Genomic DNA, 26,885 nt, shown 5'->3' on the forward strand with positions numbered 1-26,885 from the left:
TGAAAATAGGCTATTTGTAATGACTCATGTCTTAAATCTCTGGGAAGGGAATACTATCTTTAACTTGTGTTTGTTTTACTGACTAGCACATTGCTGGTGCTGTGTATGAGTAGAGTGTTTGCAGAGGGATGTAGTGACAAATAGAGACTGTAAACCTCAAAAAGGACTCCCAGATATCATTTGGCTTGAAATAATACACTGCTGCTGCGAAAAGCAGAAAGCCTCTCTAAGGTAATATTACAGGCCTTTTCTTTGGCAATTGGAACTATAAAGTAGAAGAATCTGTTGATATTAAAGCGCAAGTGAAGCATTATATAGAATCATAGAAGTGTTGGCTTACAGAACACCATGGATCATTGGTCCAGCCTCACATGTGAAGCAGAACTAGTGCAGTAATAGGTAGGTCAGCTGTGGTTTAGTCTTTCCAAGTCCTGAACATCTGCAAGATCAAATATCTGTTCTCAAGTTTATCACTTAATGCCTCTTTGTCTGGAAATGCTTTCCTATTTCCTGTTTGGATTCTAAGGATTAATTGGTTAATGTCTTCTGAGATATCACTGATGTAGGTACTATGTGATAATTTGGACACACAGATTTATTGCTATAAATATACATTACTATGGTTTGTTTTGATTTGGAGCTGATAAGATGGTCCATCCAGCATTCAGAGATGGAAAAATTAGATCAAACTATGTATTTTATTACATTTTTTTCTTCAAGAATTATCTTATTTCCAAGACCATCTGAAATTTAGAAAAAACCTGTTCCATAGTACTGCAAGAGTTGTAATAATGTGAAACCTTTCTGAGTGATCTTTATTTTCTGATTTCTCTGACGAGACCCCCATAATGAATTCTCCAAGCCCTAGTCTGATGGCCATGCCTCACCCTTCTTTCTGTCTTGTGCAAGTCACATAATTGTCTTTGTTCATGTGCTTGTGGTTTTACATCCTGGGTTTAAAGAGTGTAAGAGCTATAACAGGTGCTCTCAGTTAGTGCCTGTTACTTGGCTTAAACTGCTGAGCATTTCCCTAATGAGCCATAAAACTGGAACTCTTTCTCCACACTGTGTTTCAAGTTTTCCCTGGACACTTCTCTCCGCTGTTCAAAATGTTCCCTTCTGTTGCCAAAGAGCATTGACAGAGTCTCACATAACAAAACCAGTAAAATACAGTGTGAATGTCTAACTGCTCAGTTTTCCATCACAATGATTTGATGAGTTTCTCTGACCACTTGCTGCATTTCAGACTGAGACAGCTGCTGGTTTGCCCTTGTCACATCAAATGCCCATCCCACAGATAACAGCTCTGCAAAACGTATGGGAGTTGTTCAAAGGCACAGGATCAAAGTGTGGCAGCTGCACTGTGTTCTGAGAGGGACAGATCTGGTTGTCCCCATCTCTTGTGACCAGGCATCTGCAAGCAGCTCCTGAACGAGAGAATGTGTGTAACTGTGCTTGCAGCTTTAATAGTGTAACGCACATGCTGTACTAGCTCTCGCACTCCATTTAAATTCCCAGTTCCTTCCTTTGGGATAGCAGATCATTAGTTGGCACTTTCCAGGAATGTCATGGGCATTGTGGGAATGCTTGATAACCATGTGCCTGAAGCTGTTAACAAGCAGAAGGGAATTTCATCTGGTAGAGAAATGAAGTGAGAATAGTGTGCATGATGCATGGTATATAAGCCCTGCTTGTCATGTCTGCCCAAGCAGCATGAACCTTCCAGCTTCTGCTCAGCTGGAATGCCCAAGAAAACAGGCTCTATGGTCTAAATGTTTGTCACCTTAATCCGTCTTGCTGCATAAGCATAATGACCAGCTTTGCAGGATCACCACAGCAGATGTGTTCCCTCTGTGTCTCAAGAGACAATTAACATTTTACCTAAGAAAAAATGCTTTAGAAACCCAAACAGCTCACTGCAGTTGAGAAGACCAGAAGATTTCAAAAAGTACAGCAAACTCGTCACAGTACAGATCTCATTAGTCTGGGCAGTAGTTAGACATTACTGAAGTGTAAACACTGAGCAAGAAACTCTAGAGACACTAAAAAATATCTATATTTAATCTGGATTTTTGTGTCATATTTTTGTCTCTCAGTTCCTCCTCAATGTTTGACATATAGGAGGAGGAACAATCTTTTCCTGAAAACAATTATGTAGGATGCCTTCTCCCTTTTTTTTCCCACACCTGCTATATTCCATGGAGGAAGATGGTTTCATGTTGGTTTGGTTTGGTTTGGTTTTTTCTTCTATTCCCTTACCATTTCACAGTAGCTCCTTCCTCAGACACTTCACACTCAAACTCCACTCTCTCTCCAACCATCACCATCTGGTCCTCCAGCGGGTGAGTGATCAGGATTGGAGGTTCTAGAAATAGAGAGAATTTTATTAAAACAGTATTCTGAAAGGCTGGAGACCAGAGGTAGATTTCACCACTTTCTACTCCACAGGAAGAGTCCCTGGACAAATAAATGGTGGTGCTCTCTGTGTTTGAAATTAAAATTTACTATGCCAGATCACCTTATCAGAATTTTCAAATGACGTTTTTCATGAGTTGGAATAAAAATACAGGATTAAACAGTTTTCATATATATTCTGAAATTCTAAACAGGAGGCATTACTTTTCTGTACTATTTGATCTGCTTGTAGAGCCTGGGACACATGTTTATCTTGAGTGGAATCAAATTTTTAAAGTAAGTCTCTAGCCCTATTGTTGAGATGTAAATAAGTTTCCAAATGAGAATTAATGGTAACTATCACAGTGCTGCTTTCCTATGCTTTCCTGGTTGCTGTTACTGGCAAAATTTTCCTCCATTTAACTGTAAGAAAACTATCTACTTCAATAGATCTCAAAATTTGTTAATATGTTTGAGAATTTCCTTTCCTTCAAGATCAATCTGAGAGTAGAGGAAATGACAGTAATTCAATGCTAAATATTAGGGGAGATCTCTTTCCTTTTGCTACCATTGCTCACCTTTTACAAATAATTCTGTGAAGCTCTTCTCATCCCCTACCACACATTCGTATGCTGCATCGTCGGCCAGGGAGCAGTGGTTTATGGTCAGTATTCTCTTATTCCCAACAGCCTCAAAAATATATCTGAAAAGACAATCTAAATGTAATTATCAGGGAAAAACCCTTTTGGACCCAGCCATTGTCTTCTCCTGCTTGGAAGAGAAAAAGATTCCTACTCTTTTTCTGACATCAATGGCAAGATTTGTAAGGACTCAAGCCCAATAGCCTTGTCCTGGTGTGGGGAACAGCAGCAGTGTTTGAAAAACTAGGATAGGAAATTACGGGGGATCTTCCTCCAAGTGTGAGATCTACAAACTCCTGTGAACGGTGTTGGATGTGTTCTAACATCTAGCATGACTACCATTAAAAATGGCTTCAGCACAAAACACTGGAAATTGGTTTTACAAACAAGTTGCACTGAAGTATATCCCAGATCAGGACAAAGTACATTTGAACCCTGGATATACACATAAAGAGCAGAACAGAATCTCAGGACTTACTTGCTAAGAAGGTAGATGGAAGCATCCAGTTCCACATGTAGATATGTAGAGCAGAGGGAAGAGAAAAGAAAAAGTTACGACAACAGCAAACTGACCCTGAGCCATAGTACTACATAGATTCTTTCTCAGCTCCTATTTCTCCGTTGATGCTTTTCCTTCTAAGAAAAGCTAGCTTTTTTGCTGTGTCCAAGCTGTAACTCATTCCTTTTCAGATTTCTCATATTTCTAGTTTACCTGCCGCTCACTTGGATCTCCTGTCCATTCTTCAGCCATTTCACGTCAGCATCTGGATTGGCAACTTCAACCATTAATTTAATCTTTTGCCCTTTGTCTACTTGGTAAGCTGGATCCAGTTTCTTGAGGAATGCTATGATGAAGAAGGATTAAAAAAAAAAAAATCTTTATAATTTTTATACTTGTTTTTTTTCATTCTGGGTCATGCAACAAATCTTTATTCCCTTTCATGTTGTTTATCATCATCTTAAACCTTCTCCACATTCTGCATCCCTGTTTGAATTTTTACCATTTCTGTCTGTTCTTCATCCTGTGCCGTTTTCTATTTTTCCTTAACACAGGATGACAAGCATGTGTTACAAACCAAAAGAAGCAAAGTAGAATATTCTAAATAAGATGTGAATAGGTACATCAACACATCCTAAATAGAATTACATCTGCCCATGTAGGAAAATTATACTTGGTCTTCTCAGTACTGATGAATAGCAGTTTTCCTTCTCTGTTTTAGAGTTAAAAAAAAAAAAAATATCAGTTACGATTAGGCAATTAATACTTCACAGGACTAGAAAAGGCTCAAGAATTCCAAATGTATCATACCAATGAAAATTAAATTCTTTAAATATATCACTGTTGCCTGACATACTGACTAGTTGGGGTGGAGGGCAAGTAGAGGATGTTGTTTTATGTTCAGGGAAATATAAGGGGCCAAGCTTGTAAAACTGGTGAAGTGAGCGTGTTTAGTACATCCAGAGTTTCAGAGCAAGGTGTCTCAGAGTATTGGGCATAGCTGCAATCTTTGATAATCAGCATTTCATATGTAAAGACTGGGTAATAACTGGAACAGGAAATTACTCTTTCTCATGGTCTTGTGTCTGCTGCTGTTCAGCTGATGTTAATATTTGAAAAACTCCCAAAAAAGAAGATATGAACACTATATTTGGAAGAAACATATCTCCCCAACCTGTGCTTTTTTTCTCTTCCTTCTTTATGCGTTTGAGGCGTTTCAGCATCCCACGCAAATCTGTGATACCATACTGAAAAGCAATTTTCTCGTATTCCGTAGGAGGAGCTTTCCTCAGGATATCCCAGACATCAACATCAGATTGTGATTCAGATTTTCCTTCACCTCTGCAGAAAGGGATTAGAGTCTCTGAGTGCTTATATTAAGAGTATTTAAAGAAGGCTATAGGGTTGACAGCTACAGAGTGCCTTGATGAAGCCATTTAAAAAAGAAATTAACACTCTAATTTTTTACTATATTATTACATAAAATAATGAAATAAAACTGGTGACTAGTTCTAGCTTTATGTTTATATATATGGTGATTAAAATTGAATTCTGTCCTGAAGGGTTTATTTCTAACAAAACTAATAAAATTTAGCTTCCTTTAATGATGGGTAATGGAAGCATAAGGAGACTTATTTTCTTGTCGTGGTCCATGCACAAAACATGGAACATGGCAAAACAAGGAACTGAATTGATATGCTGGCAACACCTCAGAAAAAAGGCACTTGGTTTATGTAAATAAGAGACATAACCTTTTCCACTCAGGACATTTTTTATCTTCACTAAAAAGAATCACAGATTATTAAGACTTTTATCATCTATTGTAAAGAAAATTGTTGTCTGTAGTAATCTGTAAAACATAAGGAGACTGGTGAGTAGTGGCAAACAAAACAGTATTTACAATGAGCTACTTGTTTTATATTTTAACCGAAGAACTAGTGGTTATGGAAGAATTAATGTTTGGTTTAGTAAAACTACGGGAAAATTTGGCTGTCTGGCCTTGGGAGAGGCGTTCTTTATCTGCCATCATATTTTTTATTTGAAAGATCATAAATAGAAAAAGAAATTGCTGTGACCTTACCGATTTGCAGAGCGCAGGAAGCTGCTGTACTCCAGAATGACGCAGAGAACCGTTTGGAAAAACGTACAGCATCCCAATGGGCAGGAAAAAGGGCATCATGGGTTAGTACAAAAGAGCCATGAATGTCATCTTCCCCCCTAGCAGAACGTGTCTGTGCTTCAGTAGCAGGGAGATGAAGGAACTCATGCAAATGCTCTGAAATAGGCTTAAGGGAAATACTGATCCATATTGAAATCAAACTCACTCCCACACTTTGTGCACTTCCACTGTGGGATTTATATTATAAGTGCAAGAACTTCTGTTTATTCCTAGTTATGGCTGATCACCTTCCAGGGAAACAAATAACTCTGCTTCGCCCTGTCATTGTGGCATTTTTGCCTGTAATAGTTTGCATTTTGGTAAATAGAGAAATGATGGAAGAAGTAACATTTTACTAAAAAGTTCTTAGTAGAAGTAACTTCCTGTGGCTGTTTCTGATTATCACTGCGACCAAGCAGATTCTAGTGCAGCAGAACACACCCTTATAATGAAATCATGTTCAGTGGTAAACCCCGACAAGAAGACAAGTTATGCAACAGGTGATGCAGAGAAAAGTGGAATGTTATTGGGTGTATTTGTAATTTTTGCAGGAAAATAACAGTCCAATTAGTCTGTGGGAAATATTACTACTTAATAGTACTACTGTAGTCAGTCCACACAGCAGATATAACCAAACATTTTTGGTACTCCTTTTATTATTGCTTGTAATGGGAGCACTATGTTTATTAAAGTGCTGCAATTGGAAAAGGTTGGAATTTCCAGCACCCTTGTAGCTCTTGAACAGAAAGGAAGCAAGAGAAGAGGATTTCAGCTCTGTGAGATTGAGCTGAAATATGGTATGCAGTATCTCATCTCTTCGAAGTGGTTTAGGACTCCCTAAGCCCTCACTAGCACTCACTGAATTGATAGCAGTAGCTGGAGTTTGGAGTGCCTATGATAAGTGCAGCATACTGGGTATTTGCTTTGCCATAACAGTGCATCAACATCATCCACAAATTTTACCAGGGCTCCTCTTCTATATACCTATCATTTAGTTTGAGGCTGCTACAAATAGTTTTTAGTTTTGCTTAGCAGGAGACAGGAAAACTGAACTGATTTGCCACATAGATCAAGGTTTTTTTAATGTAAGCAGTTCTTGGGCTTGTTGCCCTGATCATACCAGGGAGTGACCGTCAAATATTTCTAAATACATGTAAATTAAAATAGATCTTTAAGTACTAAATACTAAGTGCTATATAAAACCAAGGGCATATAATATTTCTAATATGTGTTTAATTCTTTGTACTAGTACAGTTAAACTTCTGTGGAGAAACAGTATCTTAAAAAAATATAAAAACATAGGAAATAAGAAAGACTTAAGAAATTCAAATATTAACATCTTCCTTAAGACATTATATAAATATTGGTAGTTTTTCTGTCTATCTGCCTACTTACAGGCTTGTCTGCATATACACACTTTATATCTGAAAATTTACAGGTAGGACTATTTCATGGAGATTTCAAAAATGTTTAGTGTGAGTTATTTTTAAGTACATAAAGAGAAAAATCTTCCAATTTCAAAGGAATTCCACAATCTAATATTTCTCACTACTGAGAAGACTTCTCTGGTTTTTGCTTTAGCTTTTCCATTACTCAGTGTCATCCCATTGTCTTATCTGACAATCCTGTTCTGGTGTATGCAATATAAGAAATTTGAACATAAGAAAGAATATAGTCTCTTCCTTGGAAATACTAATATTTTTTAATTAAAAGAAAAAGCTTGTGAGTTTCATGCAAAATGGGACTAAAAGCTAGAGGTTGTAATTTCTGTTTAACTGAGTTCTCAAAATGAAAAAAAAAAAGTGTTTGCCTTTGAGCAAAGTTTTCCTCATCCCAGTACTCCTTTTCACTATTTTGCATTTGCTAAAACATTCTCTTTGATCCCAGAAAGACACAGAGTTTGCACAGAAAGACTGTACTCCTCCACTACCAACAGGGACTAAGCAGTGTATGAAAATTAATAGAGCACTTGGACTCGTGAGGTTTCTCCCACTCTTATGTTATTCTCCCTGATGTTGGGGATCTTATTCACAGAGATCACCTCATAGGTTAGCTATGCACTTGGGGGCATCAAGATGAAGCTTAGTGAACCTGCTGTAAATGGAATATGCAGCTGATATGTTTTAAACATGTGGAGGGGTTAAAAATAGTTTTGTACATCCCAGAAATGGTTCCTTCCTATCCAGTTACTGTCAACTGATTGGACCCTGTCAGCTGTCACCTCCTTCAAGGTCTCTGCTCACTATCCCATTTAATAGTTCTGTGACAGCTGTTCCCTTCCTCTTCCCAATGACCTCTCCTTGGCCCTTGACACCTGTATGTCAACACCAGTTAATTAAATTACAGTGTTAGGAGATACAGTGTTAAATGAAGTTCTTTATGCTAGTGGGAATGATCATTACCTGTGGATTGAGGGACACTTGAAAAATGATGTAATAAAGCAGAAATGGTAAAAGAATAATCCTCGATTCTGTTTGAATCTGCATAGCTCTTGAGAGTCCCCCAGCATGAGATCCCTTTTCCTGTTCTATTTTAATGAAGAAATCTTTCATTCCATTACGATATTTTATGCCTATCTGTTCTCATTAATATAAGAGTGGTCTTCAACCTGAGTTTTGCAAAGCCTGAAGAATCCACAAATTACTTCTGAAGTGGCTGTGAAAAACAACTAGGAACAGTGAATTTATATTCTTAAATTCACTAGACAGAGATTTGTAAGTCGAGAAATGGCACAAACACTGTTAAAATGCAGTGAAATTTATAAGCTTCTTTTAGTGAATTACATTTCTAGCCTAGCAAATAATGAATAGTTAAATCAATAAATTTAACATTTCTGTAAATACTGGAGATTTTTACTACTTTTAGGAGTTTGACCATTGCTCAAAACTAATTATGAGAGCAAAAGGGGAAGGCACAAGGAGAGGGGCTCATAGTACACAGCACCTCATTCCAGCTGGAGACTCTGTATGAAATTATGCAAATATTTTCATGTGGGTTTTAATTTATTTAAAATTTTATAAAAAAAATAAGCAATTCCTTTATGCCTTACATCTTCTATGGAAACTAGAGTAAGTTTACAACAATCTGGGTTTGTGCTGAAACAAGAAACTTAGATATCAATGTCAGCTATAGAAAGTTTGATAGGTGTCTTTTCTGTCTCATCTGTCTGTTCCCCTTAAGTGTTCTGCTGCTGGTGTTACTGCAAAGCCAGGATTCACCTGTAGACAGATGCCCTGCACAGAGTGTAACACAGGGGTTTGTACACTATGTGACCTTGTTTGCCCCACTGAAATTTGGGTGAATTAACCTGAGGCTGTTGTGGCTTTATTGCATTCTGTAACAAAGTTACTTCATATATCTACATTATCCTGTACTCTTTGTGAGGATAAAACACTTTTTATAAATAGTGATACCAATACCTGAGCAGAGACTGAACACAGAATCACAACACTCATCCAAGTAGTTGTGAACACTTAAACTAAGTAAGTTTAGATTTGCAAAACACGAATGTAAGTTACAAGTTTTTATAGTAGCTTCAGGTGCTGGAAAGACAGAGTGAGTGGCCAGGGAAAGTGAACAGAAAGAAACAAGTCTTCATCACCTATTTGATAGGCACCAGCAACAATATTTTACAAATGATTTTTCTGATTCTAAAGACTATGACAACAGGAATATAAAGCAGCAGGTTATTGAGAAAATCTGGAAATTCAAGGAAATCTTAGAACTGGTTATATGAAAGAAAGTGATGGTAAAAAACAAAGGACATTCAGAGAAATACATCAATTGTATCGAATTGTCTTAACTTTAACCTTCAAGCTGTTTAAAAGAACTTCTGTGTCAGAAATTAGCAGTCAATGATTTTCTCTCACACTATGCAATTTTTGTCATGTTCTACATGTAAAGAAGACAAAGAGGCATGCATTATTTCAATCCAAATGGTTCTTATATTCAGTCTGATCCATGCATTTATAATAAAATTAAATAGAAAGCTTACTCTCTGTTGGCAGCAGTGGAATCCAAAACATTCAGATTAAGAGTTTGGTAAAAAGAGAAAAGCATAAGTAAACAGGTTATGAAAACAGATACATCAAGGAAAGATGAGAATTAGAGAAGAAATTCCAGCAAAAAAACTGAAAGTAAAAGAAAGATATTGGAATTACAATTGGAAGAGTAAAAAAATATTTATGTCATATTTATGCAACACAGAATATTTATATAATAGATAATATATAGTTGAACAGTGTAATAGTAACATTTAGGTATCTAATAAAAAAGCTTGTCCTCCCAGCTCTCTGGTTCTTATTACGGCAGCATTATAAATAGGTATTGTAATTTCTTTTTTTTTCCCCCTATGCAAAGGACTACTGGAAACATGTGATTACCTGACTTCAGGCCTTTTCTATCTTGGGAAATAATTTTTTTTCATTTTTTTTCCTCCTGTATAAACCTAGCAGAAGTGCAGCAAATGCTGTGTGTTTCAGGAAGTAGCCATAATTACCTGTCATCCTTTTTCCATTTAGAGCTGCTTTAGGAAAACAACAAGGATTCTGAATTTATGAAACTCTCACATATTCCAGTTGTAGTGTTTCAGAATTGTTCAACAGAAGCCCCATTTCTCCAAGTCTGTGGATTTTTACTCACCTTTTTTTCAGTAGGGAGGTAAAATTAAACTCTGCCCCGTCATCATGTCCCTCAGTACTGTATAGTAACAGAAAGCCATAATTAGTTTCAGAAGGAAATGGGAATAGCTTGTGAGACTATAACATTACATAGATGACATATTTTTGTAGGGGAGTGGTAGATGGGTTTATAATGAATTAAAATGTGCATTGATGTGGAAGGTGACTTAAGTAGGCTCTGTGTTCATATTAATTTGCATATAGGTTTAAAAATATATATGTAATGAACTTGTACTTTTTCTGTACTGTTTGTGCATGGAGTTGTACAGGGTATTAATTTGGTCATCATATTTATTTGGAATGTATTCATTATCATAAAGGTGTTGCAGAAGCTTCCTTCTTTCCTCTATTTTTTGGAAATGTGGATATTGTTTACAGTTGGGGCAGTATTTAACCAAGACTTTTGTGGAATGCCTTACAATCTAAAATCACTTTTTTTACCCTTAGTATTGTCCCAGCTGTAATTGTTTCTTAAGGCTCTTTGTGACACCAGAATTCATTACACTGAAAAAAAAGTGTCACATCATTGGTGCTTGGGAGAGTTGAAGGAGGAATTCTGTGATGTGGCTTTCAGCCTGAGATGAGGTTCAATATGCACTTGTTCAACAAGAATCACCACAAGCAGTGTTGTGATGAGTTGGTCTGTGAGAACAAGAAGCATCAGGCAGGAGGTTTTTCATGTGTAGTTCTAACTGTTACATATGGTGAACTCAGATGGAATGCACAAAGTTATTTTTGGTGTTCTGAATCCAATGTGTTTTAGCTGTGCTTCTGAACATTTGAAGTACTGACCTACTCTGAAAACAGCATAAAGTCACTACAATAACTTCTTTAGATTTAATTCCTTAAAACGGTGCTCTTTGCATGCAGACAGGGTTTTAAAAGCCCAAATATATTTTCTTCATCTCAGCCAGTCTATCATCATCAATGGTCAGCTGCTCCTTAACACCCCTGTTGTCTTAAGTATAAGAATCTGGTGATTCCACCTCACAGCATTCGTATTCTTCCAGAAGCAGCAGCTTACATTTAATTATTGCTTCGTAAGCAGAACTTTTTCTTTTCAGTGTTACTGGTGGTAGTTGTAGACCATAATGCTGCCTCCATCAATGCACAGTGCCAGTTGATTCAGAAAAAATAAGTCTGTCTACAGAATGTAAATCAGAGTGTCAGGAAAACTCAATATGGCAGGAACAAATATTTTTAGAAGTAAGAAAACAGCCTGAACAGATAAATGATGGGCATTTTAACAGTACTGTTAAATAAAAATGAAACAGAAACAAGTGCCAAGCCTCTTGTGCTGCTTGTCAATATAAGGTTAAATAACAATTTAGAGTCTGTGTAATTTGAAATATGTTGTGAGAAGAGGTATTTTCTTTAAGAAAATACTGGTTTTACTTCTCTGATTACTTTCAGAATAGTACAATACTGGAAAGGATAATTTCCTGGGTAGAAAGCTCAAACAGAGAAGTGTGGTTTTGGCCCTACTTTCACAAGATTTTACATGTTTTCAGGCATAAAATGTACATAAAAATAACTTGTATAGTCCCAAATTTGGAAAGGATTTCCTGTGATCAAATATTCAGTAAATCAGGTCTACATCCGGGAGAATAACTATTCACCTTATTGCTTCACAAGTGGCAGTTAAACCAAATTTTCAGGAAAGACCAGCAATCAAGGTTTAGCTTTTTGAAGAATAAGACCCTAATAATTGCTTTAACATGCATATAGTTAAGTCTAACCTCAGAACTCCTGTTTTTACTATAGTAGCAAACATTAGGACCAAAAGGCATAGAGTGAAAAATTTAATGATAATATGATAGGGAGTGTGCCAGGAAACAACAAATTTTCATTTGTGTTGGTACATTTCTGTGAGTAGCAGCAATTTTAGTCAGAATGTGCTCAGTAGAGAGGAAAACATGTAAAACAGAAAGGGCAGACATGCACATGATTTAAAGCTACTTTTTTTTCTTCTAACAATGGTGAGAAGATATCACTTGCCAAACACATGCATTTTCTGTACATGAATCTGCCTCTCACTGAACTACAAAACTACTCTTTTCTTTATCTTTTTTTATCTACCCTTTTATATTCTTATGTTTTATATTTTTTATTTATCTTTATTTGTCTTACATTACTTCTTATTCGTATGTAATAATCTCATATAAATACTACACGTTATAAACACTGATTTATTTGGAATTTACGATGCAGCTTAATTCTGTTTTTTTCTTTTCCTGAGCAGAGAGAGACAGTTCATTGTAAGACTTAAATTTGTCTGCTGGCACAGGCAGTGACTACCTGAGAAAGGCTGAAGTCATCCGTCTCCCCCCTCCTGCTAGGCTCCTGAGTGAGGGTATCAAAGACAAAGCTTCAGATTTAGACAATTCAGTTCAAAATCTGGCTTCATTCTTGCAGGAGAAAGTGACAATCTGAACAGCCTGAAGCTGCTCACACTGCACTCCCTTTGAACTGATTCTAAATTTTTAAAATTGTCCTCACAAGCTCTGGAAGCCTCCTTTCACTGCAGTGAAATAACACAATGCAGTTATGCACTGAGTGTCCACTATTTTACAGGCATCACAGTGAGGCTGGTCAGCTACCTACAGATGGGCTTAACTGTAGACAAATTCTGCAAGCCTTATTTAATTCTCTGTGATAAATGTTAAAAATATTCTTTTATAAAAATAGGACTTATAGAGAAATACTCGAAGAGTTGCCACGGATGATTTGTTCCCTATGGAGAAATAGGTGTCCAAATATTCTTAGTCTAGTAACTTTGCAAAAATACATAAAAACTAAAATAGAAACTTATTTACTATTACATAAAGGAAAAGGAAAGCACATATTAATAATGTCTAATTAAAATAAAAAAAAAAAACCAACTAGTTTTGTGAATCTTACTAATAGAAGGGAACATTATTCCATTGAGAGATACATCAGTTCAGCAAATATTAAAGATGGGGGCAGGATGGCCTCTTCAGCAGCAGTCTTTAATGTCTAAGACTATGTATACCTGAGTTTTCACATGGACACTCACGATGTCATTGTCTTCATTCAGTTAATATAGGTATAGAACATGAGAACAGATACAACCAAAATGCTTGCAGGAATGTTATCAGTGATATGCTGCTTATAGGGCTCACACCAAACTCCACTCCCCTTGTTCAGCAAATGTTTGTACTGAGGTACATGTAGTTCCTCAAGCCAGATAAAATCCAGACCAACATCACACAGTACCTTTTCAATCTCTACTGGTCTATATATGGAAGTGCTCTTTACAGGTCTGAAAAAAAGGTGCTGAAGTTCTTGTTACAATTATACACATTACTGATTGCCTAATTGAAGACAAGCATGGTTATTATGCTAGTACAAAGTCTAAACTCTCTTAGGTGATTTCCGGGAGTTGTAGAGAATTTTAATAGTAGAAATATTTTCTTAGTAGAAATCTGTATCTTTGTGTTTGTTTGTACAACAGCTTTGCTTTTAGCTCGTTTCATCTGGGAAAGTAATGAATTCCACATGGATGTATAACCTGATCTACATAGGTTTCTGCTGTGCATACTCACGTGCGGCGGAAGGCAGCTCGAATATCCAAGTCTCCACTTACAGGTGCTTCTGATGTGACAAAAAGTAATGAAGAAAAATGGCAGAACAAGTCAACATAATGCAAGAATGCAGTGGTATTTGTAAAGTTTTTCTTTGCAGGCATTTTTAAAAATAAATTCTTATATTGTAGGTTGTGATTAATTGCATATTGAAAGCTTAAAGCTTCATGTTTAAACATGTAGCCTTCACTAATTAGCTTTCAACATCCAGTGTTTTGTGTATAACTTATTTCTGTCTCATATTTCATAATAACCCAAAGCCTGATCTTACCTCTTGCTTGTCAATTCTTCTGCTGCAAAATTTTAATTTCAATAGTGTCTTCACAGAGTATTTAAACCTAACGAGTATACGACTGGACATCAACTCAATGCTATGATTAAAAATAAATTATAATCTGTCCTCTGAAAGCAAAGGTAAATTCCTGGAACTATGTAGAGAGGTACAGAAGCTTAATCAATGATGCTGTATAGAGAGAATTTTGTTATACTATTGGTATAAACTGGTGTGCTGCTGTTTCGGGGAGAAAAACTGTTCTCAGTTACTGCTTCTAACTCTTATGAGTCCTAGCTAGTGAAACTTCAAAAATTAACACTGCTGATCAAGTAACTTAATGAGCTTTTGTCTTTACATTAGGTTCACTGGTAGCTAGACACAAGTTAACATTGCAGCCCCTCCTACAGAATTGCTGAAACAGGCAATGGTCCAAACATTCAGCTCTGTCAGGTGGTCCATCCTTATACTGTTTTACTTAAACTCTTCCACACTCTGGGCAAATTCATGTTAAAATGTACCTCCTTTTCAATTTTTATAAACTTTTCAGTATTGCACTTGTGAAGGTGGCACCATGCATTAGGTAAAATGAGTCATCTGATCTGAGAAGGTGCTTCTGTATGACTTGAATTTATTGGGAAGGAAGGAAAAAGGAATTGGCAATTCTTCTGTCTTTCTTTTAAAACATCAATTTTTAGTCCTAAACTTTCACCAAAATAAGAATGAACTTATCTTCTATTCTAGTGGAATTAAACATCATGAAATAATGAATCTGAAACCAGAATAAAGCCAGAGAAAAGGTGGGCAGTTTTGCATCTTTCTGTGTGCTTTCTTTAGAGCATCGCAGTTCTAACTGGAGTAACGACCAAGTGGTACTTCTGATGATCTGTATCCCATTCTCTGTGGGCCTCTCTAGGTGTACCTTTAGATCTTCAGGTCTATACTTCAGGTCTGTGTTTGTCAAGTAACCATTATGTACCAGAAAGAATTGTTGGTAGGCAGGAAAGGAAATATAGGGGGCTGGAAGATAAAAAAAAAAATACGTCAGGAATTCATCTTACCATTGACTGTCAGGTTGAAATTAGAGCTATCGAATTTGTCCTTGGTAGACACCTCACATCTGTACCCTCCTGCAAAAGTCATGTTTGCTTCTATGATTTCCATTTCAAAGGTGTACACCTAGGACAGACAGGAATGATACAATAATTAAGTTAGAAAATGAAATGGTGAAACACAGAGAGAGAGAATACATGGAGAGAAATAGACAGGGGATGAACTATGTCTTTGTGTCCTTTTAGAACTAAGAACCTCCTGAGTGTCCAACTCATTAGTGTAACAAAGAATTACCTATAATCCCCAATTCAGTAGCAACAGCTGAAGAGAACTGTCAGTACAGGTATTCCTGAGAATACAGTGTTATATTAGCTAACTATGCTGGTACATACACTAATGTACATACACTAATTGCATGTGCATTGGAAACAGGAATAAAGCTTTCATTAAGCAGTTTTAGCCTCTCCCCAGAACGTATGCAGTACATGCCAGAATTCAGCGAAAGGAGTGGCAAATGTGAGCAAGTCTGTCCAGTTCCATCCAGGAGAGGGTAGTAGTGCTTCATATACCACAGAGGATGTAAAGTCATGGTACAGACTCTTGCATTCCTGCTTGTGTATCTTTGGACAAAGTTGTGGTAAAAAGTGGGTCTTGCTCAGCTACTTAAAGCAGTCTAGACAACCCAAGAGAGCAATAAATTCCAACATTAATAGCAGAATGATTGGCCTATTAAGAGCAAGATAGACCACGCTTAAACAGCTGTCTGATTTATTGTTTTCTCTTAAATACACCAAGTATCTGTTTCTTGAGAGGAAGATGAAGGGAATCCTGCAGTAGACAGTGCAAAACTACTCCCCCAGTCCTCCAGATGTTTTCTCATTTCACCATAGATAAAGTATGCAAGAGTCCATATGCAGAGCTTGTCTCTTGTCCATGTGGTCGAAATACAGACTTCTATGCATAAGTGTAGCCTTGTGTGTTGCTTTGGGTACCTTAACATCAAAACATTCCTATTTTAGTTTATATTTTCCCCAGATTAAAGATTAGTACCTAGAAGACTGAGAACCCTATTCTGCCAATTCTACCTTGGAATTTCGATCATAATTCTCATGTAGTTGGAGATGTTTCCCCACTTTGCTTCCCAGGTCCATCCACTTTCCTTTGAACCATTTCACTGATGGCTTCTTCAGCAGGCTCTCACCTGCCACTTTGGCAGTGAATGTGATGTTTCCACCTTGTAAAAGAAATAAGTTAAAATAAGATTATGAATAATGTGTAAGTTATCTGTTATATTGCTGGTGTCACCCTGTGCTTGGAGAGCTAATAGCCAAGCAACAGGTACAGTTTACAGACTTCACTTGGCTGACGTTTTGCACTCACCAACAGTAACTTCTCCATCCTGGGGTCGTGCCACAAAGAGCCCAATGGGGTCCTGATGTTCTTCTGGTTGTGTCTCAGCAGATGAAGCTGAAATAAACATCATAATTACTATTTAGAACTTTTTGCATCAAACTATATAGTGAATTAGTTAATTAATTAAAAAATACCTCAGTAGATTTCTTCTGCTTCTGAGATTCCTTATTCTTTATGGTCTGCTTTCATCTACTGTCTCTATCTCACTGACTCTAAGGAGCCCCTGTGTATGTTCTTCCCTTCTGGTAATAAACCAGACTTGATGACAATGTTAATTTTCTATTACCTTCTCTGTTTTGGCTGCTTTCTGCTGCTGGCGCAGGTGACTCTGAGGCAGCTGGGGCTGGAACAGCTCCTGCAGGAGTGACTGTCTCACTCTTTTCTGGAAAGGAATGTAAGCCAAGATTAGAGACAGTCATATTTCCTCTGTCTTTCTGAAGATATTTTGCAAAAGAACAGCCTTTAATATACGTCAGGAAAAGCAGATAAATAGGCTGTTGTTTCCTAGAGCTTAGAGGATGATCTGGAAGCAGAAGGGGCCTACTGAAGTTGGATGATGAGGCTTTTTCTTTCGCTGAGCTCAGAAAGAACTGATGCCTGATTTTTAAATTCTACAGTCGATGTGTAGAAACTTGTCAGCTGATGAATAATGCTATTATTTGTTGCAAACATCAGTGGTCTAAATGGAAAAGGTAATGAAGAATGATGTAATTTTTATCTTTGTAAACAGTTTGCTTATTCATGAGATTTTGTTTCGTTGGAATGTAATGTTACAAAGGCTATTGCTGTGTGCAGCTTGGAAAAAGCTCTAGACACTGCTAGTAAACAATATGGATAAAGTATTTTAAAAATCCATCTGTAATTTCTTCCCTGGCTTATGAAAGTTTGTATCCTCTCAGTTAAACCGTGACCTCAGAGACAAATTCAGGCAAATGCATTTGGCACAATGGAGAAGACAGAGTTGTCTGAAAATGGAGTAGGAGTGAGCAACTGGAGCAGATGGAGGGAGGTAGAATTTCTTGAAATAGATCAGTTGCAACAAGATGTTTTTTCCCCCGTAGATAGTGGAGCCACTTCCAAATAATAATGGGCAAACCAGTTACTCTATATAGCATTACATACTCTACTCCACTATGCTCCATAGCTTTATTTGCAAGTTATCTGCCTGTAGCAGGCTCTACATGGAGCTAACCTGGAAGACAATGAGGAAGATATAACGAGTACAATAGGGACCAGTTTGCTTTCAGGATGAGATAGTCAGGAGGACCATATTCCTATATGCTCTGACAACTATCAAATTGTCCTAATCCATACTAGGATTTCCCCTTACTCATAACCTGTCATGCTCTGTCTTTGCATATGGAACAGGCCATCTTAAATCCTGTTAAACATTCACCAGTATCTTTTCAGCTGACAAGAAGGTCTCACAAGGTCTCATAATTTTGCTAGAACAAACAGTGATAGCACAGAAAAGGAAGTGATATAAACAACCTGAGTTTGAGGCTTGTCACCAAATTAAAAAGCAAAAAGTAAAATACCAGAAGTGGTAAATTGATACAATTTTGGAGGGGAAAAGGGATCTGAAAAGTCAAAATGTTTCAAAAAATGAGTGGTTTCATCTACCCTAAGCATCTTCAGATATTTTTTCATGAGAAAATTCCAGGGAATTTGACTCTTTATATTTATTCCCAGGAAATACCTGGGAAAGTTTTTAAACTTCCCATGTAACTGATCTTTTAATGCATATGAAAGTAGTAATAATGGGTGATACACAAATAATACAAAGGTTACACTTCATATTCAAGCCTCTCTTGAAATATGCATTTTTGGTAGCAGGAGATTTTGAGACAATTTTGGGGAATGTATGACCTTCTAGAAACACTACAGTATAACTTGTAAATACTTCGTCAATTGTTACAATTTTGTACTTCAATGAAATAATTATAAGAAAATACCAGTCCTAAGATCAGGCTTCTTAGTTTAGGTCAGGGTGAGGGTTAGATTAGATGTGCTTTGATTTTCAGTAGTTAAGTGTAAAAGCTTGACAGAATTCCAAAGATGTACATTGACATTTCCCATATGATCTCCTCTCTGTGGACTTCTGACACCTGGAAAGGGGTGTCTTAGCCACAGAAAATGTGTTCCTCAGCTTAATATGAATTAGTAGCTTCAAATAATTGGGCAAAACAGATGAATTGCTGGTAGAGAAATTTTACTTTGTTAAAATAGGTTAATTTCCATGGGCCTTATTCATGAAGGTTGCATGTTGGACTGGAACTACTGATGAAATCAGAATTGCTTAGGAAATGCTGTACCTGCTTCCTTGACCTTGAGTTCAAATTTGACCTTGGAACTTCCAGCTATTACAGCATATGTCACATCATCTTCTTTTCCTACATTATTGATTGTCAGTGAATGCTTGTTTCCTTCTGTCTTGATGACATATTTTTCACTTTCAGTAATTTCTGTGCCAGCTCGCTGCCATTTCACCTTGATGCCAGATTTTTCTGTCTCTGCTTCAAACACAGCTGTGTTTCCAGCTGTCACCTCTGTTGTCTTCGGCTTCTTGGTAAATGCAGAAACTAAAAAAAGAGAGAGGGCTCACTAAAATCTGTTTTGCAATTGTGGAATATCTGGTGTAGTCAGCTGTTGTGGCTGCAGCAGCTGTCTCCTTTCTCTCCCATCTGCCCATGCAAGATATAAATTACAACACTTTCCACAGAGAAGTTGTGGAAGTGTCTTTGAGTTTATCAAGTTCTGTGTCTCATCGAGATGTCATATCTCCTCCACATTGCCATGAAATAAAATGGAATGGATAGCAAAATCACCCCACTTTCTGTCTTCCTCTTTCTTTTTCCCCCATACTGAGCTCTGATTTTTTAGAAGTGAATGTTTTAGTCTATGAAAAGATGGCATGATATATATTCTTACATATCTAGTTGTCTACATTAATTTGCCATGCACTTTTATTTAGAATTAATAATTTTGTCCTAACAGCTGCTTAATATGGTTGTTACAGAGGATCAGGATCTGTTCCTCAACAATACTACAGTATTTTGTTTGTGCAGTAACCTGTGCCCTAATACACCCCAATGAATTAATAGTTCATCTTTAGTCCTTTTGTTTTGACAGATCAAGGCTTTAGTGGGAAGGGATTCACATTCCTATGATGACCCTTGTAATTTAATTCCAGCTAAAATGGTATCAATTGTTGTTTGTGTTCAGAAATTCACTTCAGCATTAGAAGTTGAAGAACTTGCCTACATAACACTCTACAACAATTAGTTGTCTAATTGCTTACAAGGTGGATTAAAACATTTCCTCAATGTGTCAAGAAACCCTTAGGAAGTTTATAATGAGAATTGATGAAATTATTAACATATAGGCTGAACAAGCATAAACCAGATGATGTTTTAGTTCGTACATAATCAAAGCAGCACAGCAGATAGGAAATGGTAAACAAGCACTATATCATGATTTTGATCCACGAGTATCCTAATCTCTCTCAAGATTAGATTTTAGTAAAGTAACTTACTTTACTAATTTCTTTAACCTGATTTATTTATTTATTTATATTTCTTCATCTTTATTTTGAATCAAGTTTTTCATTCCATGCTCATGTTTTTGTCTTAATAAAACCTGTTATCGTTTGCTTATTGCCATGAGCTATGTTCATGTGTAAAAATACCAGCAATTAACATTCTGATTCATACACTGCATGGTTTTTTGTGCATCATTCTGCCATCTTTCTATTGACTCACCCCTGTATAACTACATTTTTATAAAATACTAGTAATTTCATCACATCTAATTTTATCTGTCACCTCTGTGGCAAATTGTCTATGGCTCTCCTACTCTGGCAGCCACAAGAACTCTTCCAAACAACACGACAATGGTTATAATTAGCTTTGAACTTTTAATTCTGCTTTATAAAAATGAAGGGAACATGGCATGAAAATGCTTTAAAAGAAAAAGGTTATATTCATGTTCTAACAGGTACTTTAGTTAATTTAAGTGGTATATTATTATTAATACCATCTATTCATTTTACAAAATCTCTAATCCTGTAGCATGTCTTCAGACTGCATAAATTAGTTGACCTTAGTGGAGTTACATTTGCAAAGATTTCATCTGATGGCCTTTGGTCTTTAGTCATAATACAATTCATGCTTCTTGCATTGTTTTGCAAAGGATTCAAAACTTCTTAAGCATCAGTTAAAATATGAACTGCAAATACTTTTAGAATTTACTAAATATTGAATTTTGCTTTTCTTCATTATATAAAAACCTAAATTACATTTTTTCAGTTTCTTTTTTTCCCCCCACATTTTATATTTCTGATGAAAACACAATCTTAGTTTTCAGTGAGCCTACAAAAGTCTTGACTGATGTCCTGTTTTATTCTTCTGCATGCTTCCCTTCCCTGTTTAAAGTGTGGGAAATTTCCTCTGGGAGTGGAATGTTCCTGCATGCTTATAATTGAGGTTTTTTCTAATCTGGTGCAATAGTTCTTTAACAGTGTAGTGCTTTGTAGAATATAGGACTATATACCATAGTGTTCCACAGCGTGCTGCCTGTTATCAGTTGCACACCTTTTGATACCGTATTGCCCTTCAGTAAATAACACAGCAGGGTATACATTGATGCAGTGTATCGTGAATAATTGCAGGAGAGTTACTGTGCACAGCAGGTTGGACATGCAGGATTCAAGAGACATGTAAAGGTGGCCAGGCTACTGCACAGTGGGCAGACAGGTGAGTTCTGGAACCCACTCCACTACTGACTAGCTGGCTCCTTCCCCTGTGATTCTACAGACAAAGCAGTAAAGAGGCATGTTTTTAGTCTCTGAGTGCTATTATCGTCACTCTTCTATTTAAGCACAAAAGAATCTATAAATATATTAATTACTTAACAGCAAAGTGATTTGTAAAGGTTCCAGCCTACAGTGGCAGGGTTTCATGACATGCATACTTGGAAGTAACACTGTGATCTGCTGCACACCCTGTAAAGTGATTAGGTTTCTTACATTTGCTTTGTAGATGACTCAACAAGAACAAAATTGTTGGTGAGAACACAGTGAGAAATCTCCACCACTACATAACATTCCTGGCTTTAGGAAATCTAAACACATACAGTAGAAGTTAATAAGTAAGACTCCTTGTATTCCCTCCTCTCCCCCCTTTCCTGCCAAAAGACTCACTTTAGTTCCAATTTAAAATGACTGTGAATATTTCTGGTTAAGTACATAACTGGAAAAGCCAAAAATCTCACATGAGAACAAAGGTCTGCAAGAGCAGTTGTTGTGTATCCACTTTTTCACAGGTAAAGGAGACTGGGGTTTTAACTGAATCTTTTTCCTGTACTTGAGATTCAGTCAGTGGGGGGCAGTGTCCAAAGTGGCTTCTCTCTATCCAGCTGTATTCCCTTTCACCTTTCACTGCTCTGTTTGCAAAGGAAAACGAAAGATGCAGGGCTGGAGATTTTACAGGAAATTCCTTTGCTGCAGAAGAGAGATTGCTGAATAAGCATGTGAAGAGAATACCATAATTTTTCCTTTTGGGGAAAAAATGGGCTGCTTAACAGAATAAAGAGTTCAGTTATTCCCCACCCCTTCATTGTGGCTGCTGCTACTTTAAGTAACATGCAAATCCAAGTTAACCAGAAGTTTTTGGGGTTTTTTTTTGCAGTTATACCAACCTAATTCACCTTTTTCCTCATTAGGAATACTCCTAAACACCACCATTCAAAACTTCTGGTTTTTCCTGAGAACCACATTTTTGCCTGCTTTTATCAGAAACACATTCCCATGTGGCAATCTCTCTCACCTCAATGTTTGGCTTCTACCCAGATATACCTCTCTGAGTTCTATATATCCATCCCATACTCTAAACACTCTTGAATATGACTGTCACCATGAGGCTGTGGAAAACCCAATGGCTGTGACACCTCTTGTGTGATGTTGTGGAATGTCTCACAGCTCTCGTGCCTGTCAGGCACTGACAGATCTCAGACACTGTCCTGTGTTTATCCAGACTCCAGGTGACCGTGCAGTTAGGAGCCATAGGGCTGGGGCACCTGATGACCAAGTAGCCCATGTCCTCTCCCACCCACCATGTTAACTCCCTGACTCCTGATACATTCTAACCCAGCCTGCACAAGGGGAGAGAAAAATGACATTAGTACTAGCATACTATGGCAATTCTGGAGGGAGAGCAGAGACCCACGTGAGTTGCCAGTGCTATTGAAGAGAAAAAGTGTTGAAGGTGCTCTGTGTGTTTGTTTTGTGGGGATGGAATCGGTGTTGCTGTGGGGATTTAATGGAGGGAGAGAAGAGGGACATGAAGCTAATAAAAGAAAATGAGCCTAGGGCCACTTTGTACTAACCCATTTTTCAACACTTCACTTCTCATATCCCAGGCCTTTCTAATCACTTCTAACTTCCACGATGCAAACACACTCACATAATTTCTGAGTAACGTAAACCAGCAAATTTTACCCCAGGCAGAAGAGGAAACAGATGTATGTGGTCTGCAGTTATCTTGCAGAAACTTTTTGGTGGTTAATGCTGCAGCTACCAGAACTTGCATCCTCTAAAACTCTTGGAACACCTGAAGATGTACACATCAGCCATAACACTATGTATGTTACATGAGTTACAGCTTAAATGGTCAGTAATAAAAACTTCTGTTGGGAGGTCTGTGATGAGACTGCATTTTGACAATCTTTCATTCAGGAGGATTAAGAAAAATAAGATACACTTGCTTTGGGCCAAATTAAACTAGAATGAAATAAGTTCAGTTCCAAAACAAATTTTCTATACTAGTCACCTAAATAAAATAACAAACCTAGTATTCTGCCTTCATTCTGCTGCCATTTATTAAATCTTCATACCAGCACCTTCATGCTTTCTCCTTTACTGTCTGACCTGATTTGAGGCAATGTCCTTTTAACAACTATCATCAAACAAGCTTACTATTATATTTCAAATATTTTTAATACTCTCCTATGCAAAACCCAAGAAATGGCTAAGCTGCCAGGGTTGCTGTCTATTGTACTACTAATTGTTTGCTTTACTCTCTTGTTGAACTATCTATCTATTTACTGGGCTTTTATTTTGTGATTGTTTTGAGGCAGAGACTGTTTTTCTGTTGTCTTTGTACAGCATTAAATTGTTAGTAGGTAACTACTAAGTACTGTTGTATATCTTATAAGAATAAAAATTAGGATTAGAAGCTAGAAGAGCAATTCTTATTTCATTATTGTCAGAAAAAGTGGAGGTAAGATGTATATTAAAATAATGTTCAAATTACCAAAATAATTTCATTTGCTGGCAACATTCCCTAAATAATCTGGCTTGTTAAGAATCACAAGCACTGGCTGAAAACCTATTCCTAAAATACTGGAATTTCAAAGTACATGTGAAGTGTGTGAAATGAAAGTAAGGAAGAAATGGGGATTCTACAAGAGTGATTTTAACTAGATAGGGTGGTAGAGGAGAATGTATGTTAGATGATGTTTTCAAATGATATTTCTGCCTGTCTGAAATAAAATCTGTTAAAGGTGTAGATTCTTGAGGAGAATCTAATGTATCTGTTTGAATGCAGATGCTAGAAACTACAGCAGAAATTTGTAATGAGTGAAATTACACAAAATAGTTGTAGGTTTCTCCCACAAAGCTGAGTTATCTTACTGCACATTCTGTGTATTTGGTGTTAAAATATGTATTGGTCAATATATATTTAATTAATATTACAAAAGTAATATTAGCTTTTGGAATTCTTTGATTTGTTAAGACTTAATGTTGAAAATTGATCTTTGCTTACACTTGGCATCTAGTTTTGCTTCTATACCATTTGCTCTTCCATTGAGTTAAAAGCCAAACTGAGGATAAGTAGGCTTCAGTAATGGAGCTTGTAAATTCCTTTCTGAGGAACTATATAAAGATGCTGCACATTCCCTGGTCAGGACCTAAGTGGCTTCTTGCAATTACAAGCTTAATCACTCCATGATCCAAAAGCTATTGAACGACTCAATCTTATCATTCCTTGCCTACTTCAGCAGCTGAGATCGTAAATTCCTGCAACATGAGCAACAGGCGAGGAATAGTTTCACTAATCAGTCACCTCTCTCTCTATGCATCCATCATACTTTCTGTAAAATGGGGATAGTAATGTTCAGCTTGGTTTGAATCTTAATTTACAAAAGAGGAAACTACACCTGTGTGAATTTAGGGTGTTTTCTGCATTCCTGTGGGGAATAGAACTTTGTTGCAGTAGTTTGTTGTGCTAGGTGCTTACAAATGTGAAAGAATGGTCTCATAGTTGAACTAAAATTCTGCAGTTTACTCTTCATTATGCAACATTTATTATTATTATTATTGTTATTGTTATTATTATTATTATTATTATTATGGGAGCCTCTGTGTACTTACAAGTTATTTGTAAATTCTTGATGAAATTTCCTAATCTGGACTGCAAAATCTAGACTCCTTTATCTATAAAATATGCGAGTAAAAGTTGACTGATTTTCATAGAAGATGTGTAATATAGACTTCTCCGTTTCCAGCTATAATAACGCACACATTTCCCATTAAGTCCCATTTATCTACTAAATTTGGTGTTTAAAAAGTCAATTATTTCCTCTCAATGTCATAAAATACTGTTAGGGAAATGGTTGGGGTTTTTTTAATGTTTCTGAATTTTCAGAACATTAAAAAACGATCAAAATTTTCCAAACAGTGAGCTGTTGTATGAAGATTAACTATGAAATGTTTAAATCAAAGGGAGAAGAACATAAAGTTTCTGCAACAGAATCCTGCAAAACGTGATGCTTTTCAAACTAAACTCTTACAGGTCTTATAAATTATGTTGCTCTTGTGGATGGTATAGATTTTCTGGAATGCTAGGACAGTTCTTTTGACATTCTTGAAATAGGTAGGGGGAGTGCCTTATCCTGAAGTATTTTAGTTGGGCAGTTTAAAGTAAAAGGAAAATCTACTTCACCATACCATTTTAAGTTTAATGGTTTATTCAGTGTTTTTTTGGTTTTTGTGGGTTTTTGTGGGATTTTTGTTGGGGTTTTTTGGTGGGTATTTTTTTGATTGGTTGTTTTTTTGGGTGGGGTTTTTTGTTTGTTTTAACATGTTAGAAGACCTGTTAAAACAGCAGATATAGGCAGAATATCTCTGATCACTCTCTGACATGAAGAATTTTCTTTTCCCTATATGCCAGGTGCACAAATTTCAGCAATACAGACTAGGGACTTCTTTGGGCTCTTCAGTACTCTAACTATATGGTATGGGACAGGCAGGAATTGTGATTTATCCAAGTATGAACTGCCCAATGGTTATTCGGCCCTCCTGAGATAGTGCTCAACATTATCCCATCTTGAAATGACTTGAACTATATAAACAACATGAAATGGAAAACCAAAGGGATTAGTGTGTCCTGGGAGACTGAGAAGATCTTCTCTAAAAGTTATGGGGCATGTGACTGGTTCTGTCTCTGTCAGAGTGGGTAACAAGAGCTTTTCCTCCCCCTGCTGTGATAATCCCAGTGTTTGGTCTGGTTTGTTCATAAGAACTGTGTAGGACTAGTGATGTTAGACACCTGTTAGATTTCTCTGGAGAAATAAGTTGGAATAGAATTTCTCTTCACCATTAGCCAGCAAAAGTGGGCATCTTCACAAACAGAGACATTACCTCTCATCCATGGAGAATGAAAATGTTAATTTAAAGGCAGTTAAACAATTAGAAATCAGAAGTCACAATGCTGAGGGGATCACACTGTAAAATTTTGCCTACTCTGTTGTGTTTCTTTTCATCTGCATTCACAGCCACTAGACATTTCAATACAACTTAAAAATCATGTGACTTTAAAACCAGATTATGAGTATGAATTTATTTTTGGGTTGATTACTGAACCTTTGCAGCTTATATTTTCAAGGTTTTGTCTACAAGTACAAGATCTAATATATATATTTTTTTTTTATATACAAATCTACTTTCAGCAGAAATTGCAGCCTTATGAATATTAAATGATGTTGTATTTGTAATAAAATGGAAGGATTGGTGACACCACTGTTGCTTTGGGGTTATCATATAGAGGGAGCATAAAGAATATTGTTGGAGTTAACCATGCTTTAGTGCTTTGCAGTTTGTAATGGAAGAGCCT

General features: G+C 36.7%; 1 protein-coding gene across 1 annotated transcript in view; it reads right to left on the minus strand.

Annotated features, from left to right (window-relative positions):
- The window catches only part of MYBPC3 (myosin binding protein C3), a 62,531-nt gene that overhangs the window by 34,061 nt on the left and 1,585 nt on the right, over window positions 1-26,885 (minus strand). Inside the window, exons 3-17 of the mRNA XM_032113061.1 lie at window positions 19,029-19,295; window positions 17,000-17,095; window positions 16,681-16,767; window positions 16,386-16,534; window positions 15,309-15,426; window positions 13,938-13,986; window positions 12,670-12,714; window positions 10,334-10,390; window positions 9,687-9,689; window positions 5,615-5,638; window positions 4,709-4,875; window positions 3,748-3,880; window positions 3,514-3,516; window positions 2,973-3,097; window positions 2,260-2,365 (exon numbers count right to left, since the gene is read on the minus strand). Coding sequence (XP_031968952.1) covers window positions 2,260-2,365; window positions 2,973-3,097; window positions 3,514-3,516; window positions 3,748-3,880; window positions 4,709-4,875; window positions 5,615-5,638; window positions 9,687-9,689; window positions 10,334-10,390; window positions 12,670-12,714; window positions 13,938-13,986; window positions 15,309-15,426; window positions 16,386-16,534; window positions 16,681-16,767; window positions 17,000-17,095; window positions 19,029-19,295 — 1,429 coding nt within the window. The remainder of the gene's footprint in view (window positions 1-2,259; window positions 2,366-2,972; window positions 3,098-3,513; window positions 3,517-3,747; window positions 3,881-4,708; window positions 4,876-5,614; window positions 5,639-9,686; window positions 9,690-10,333; window positions 10,391-12,669; window positions 12,715-13,937; window positions 13,987-15,308; window positions 15,427-16,385; window positions 16,535-16,680; window positions 16,768-16,999; window positions 17,096-19,028; window positions 19,296-26,885) is intronic.

Source organism: Corvus moneduloides, chromosome 6 (assembly GCF_009650955.1).
Source record: "Corvus moneduloides isolate bCorMon1 chromosome 6, bCorMon1.pri, whole genome shotgun sequence".
Lineage (NCBI taxonomy): Eukaryota > Metazoa > Chordata > Aves > Passeriformes > Corvidae > Corvus > Corvus moneduloides.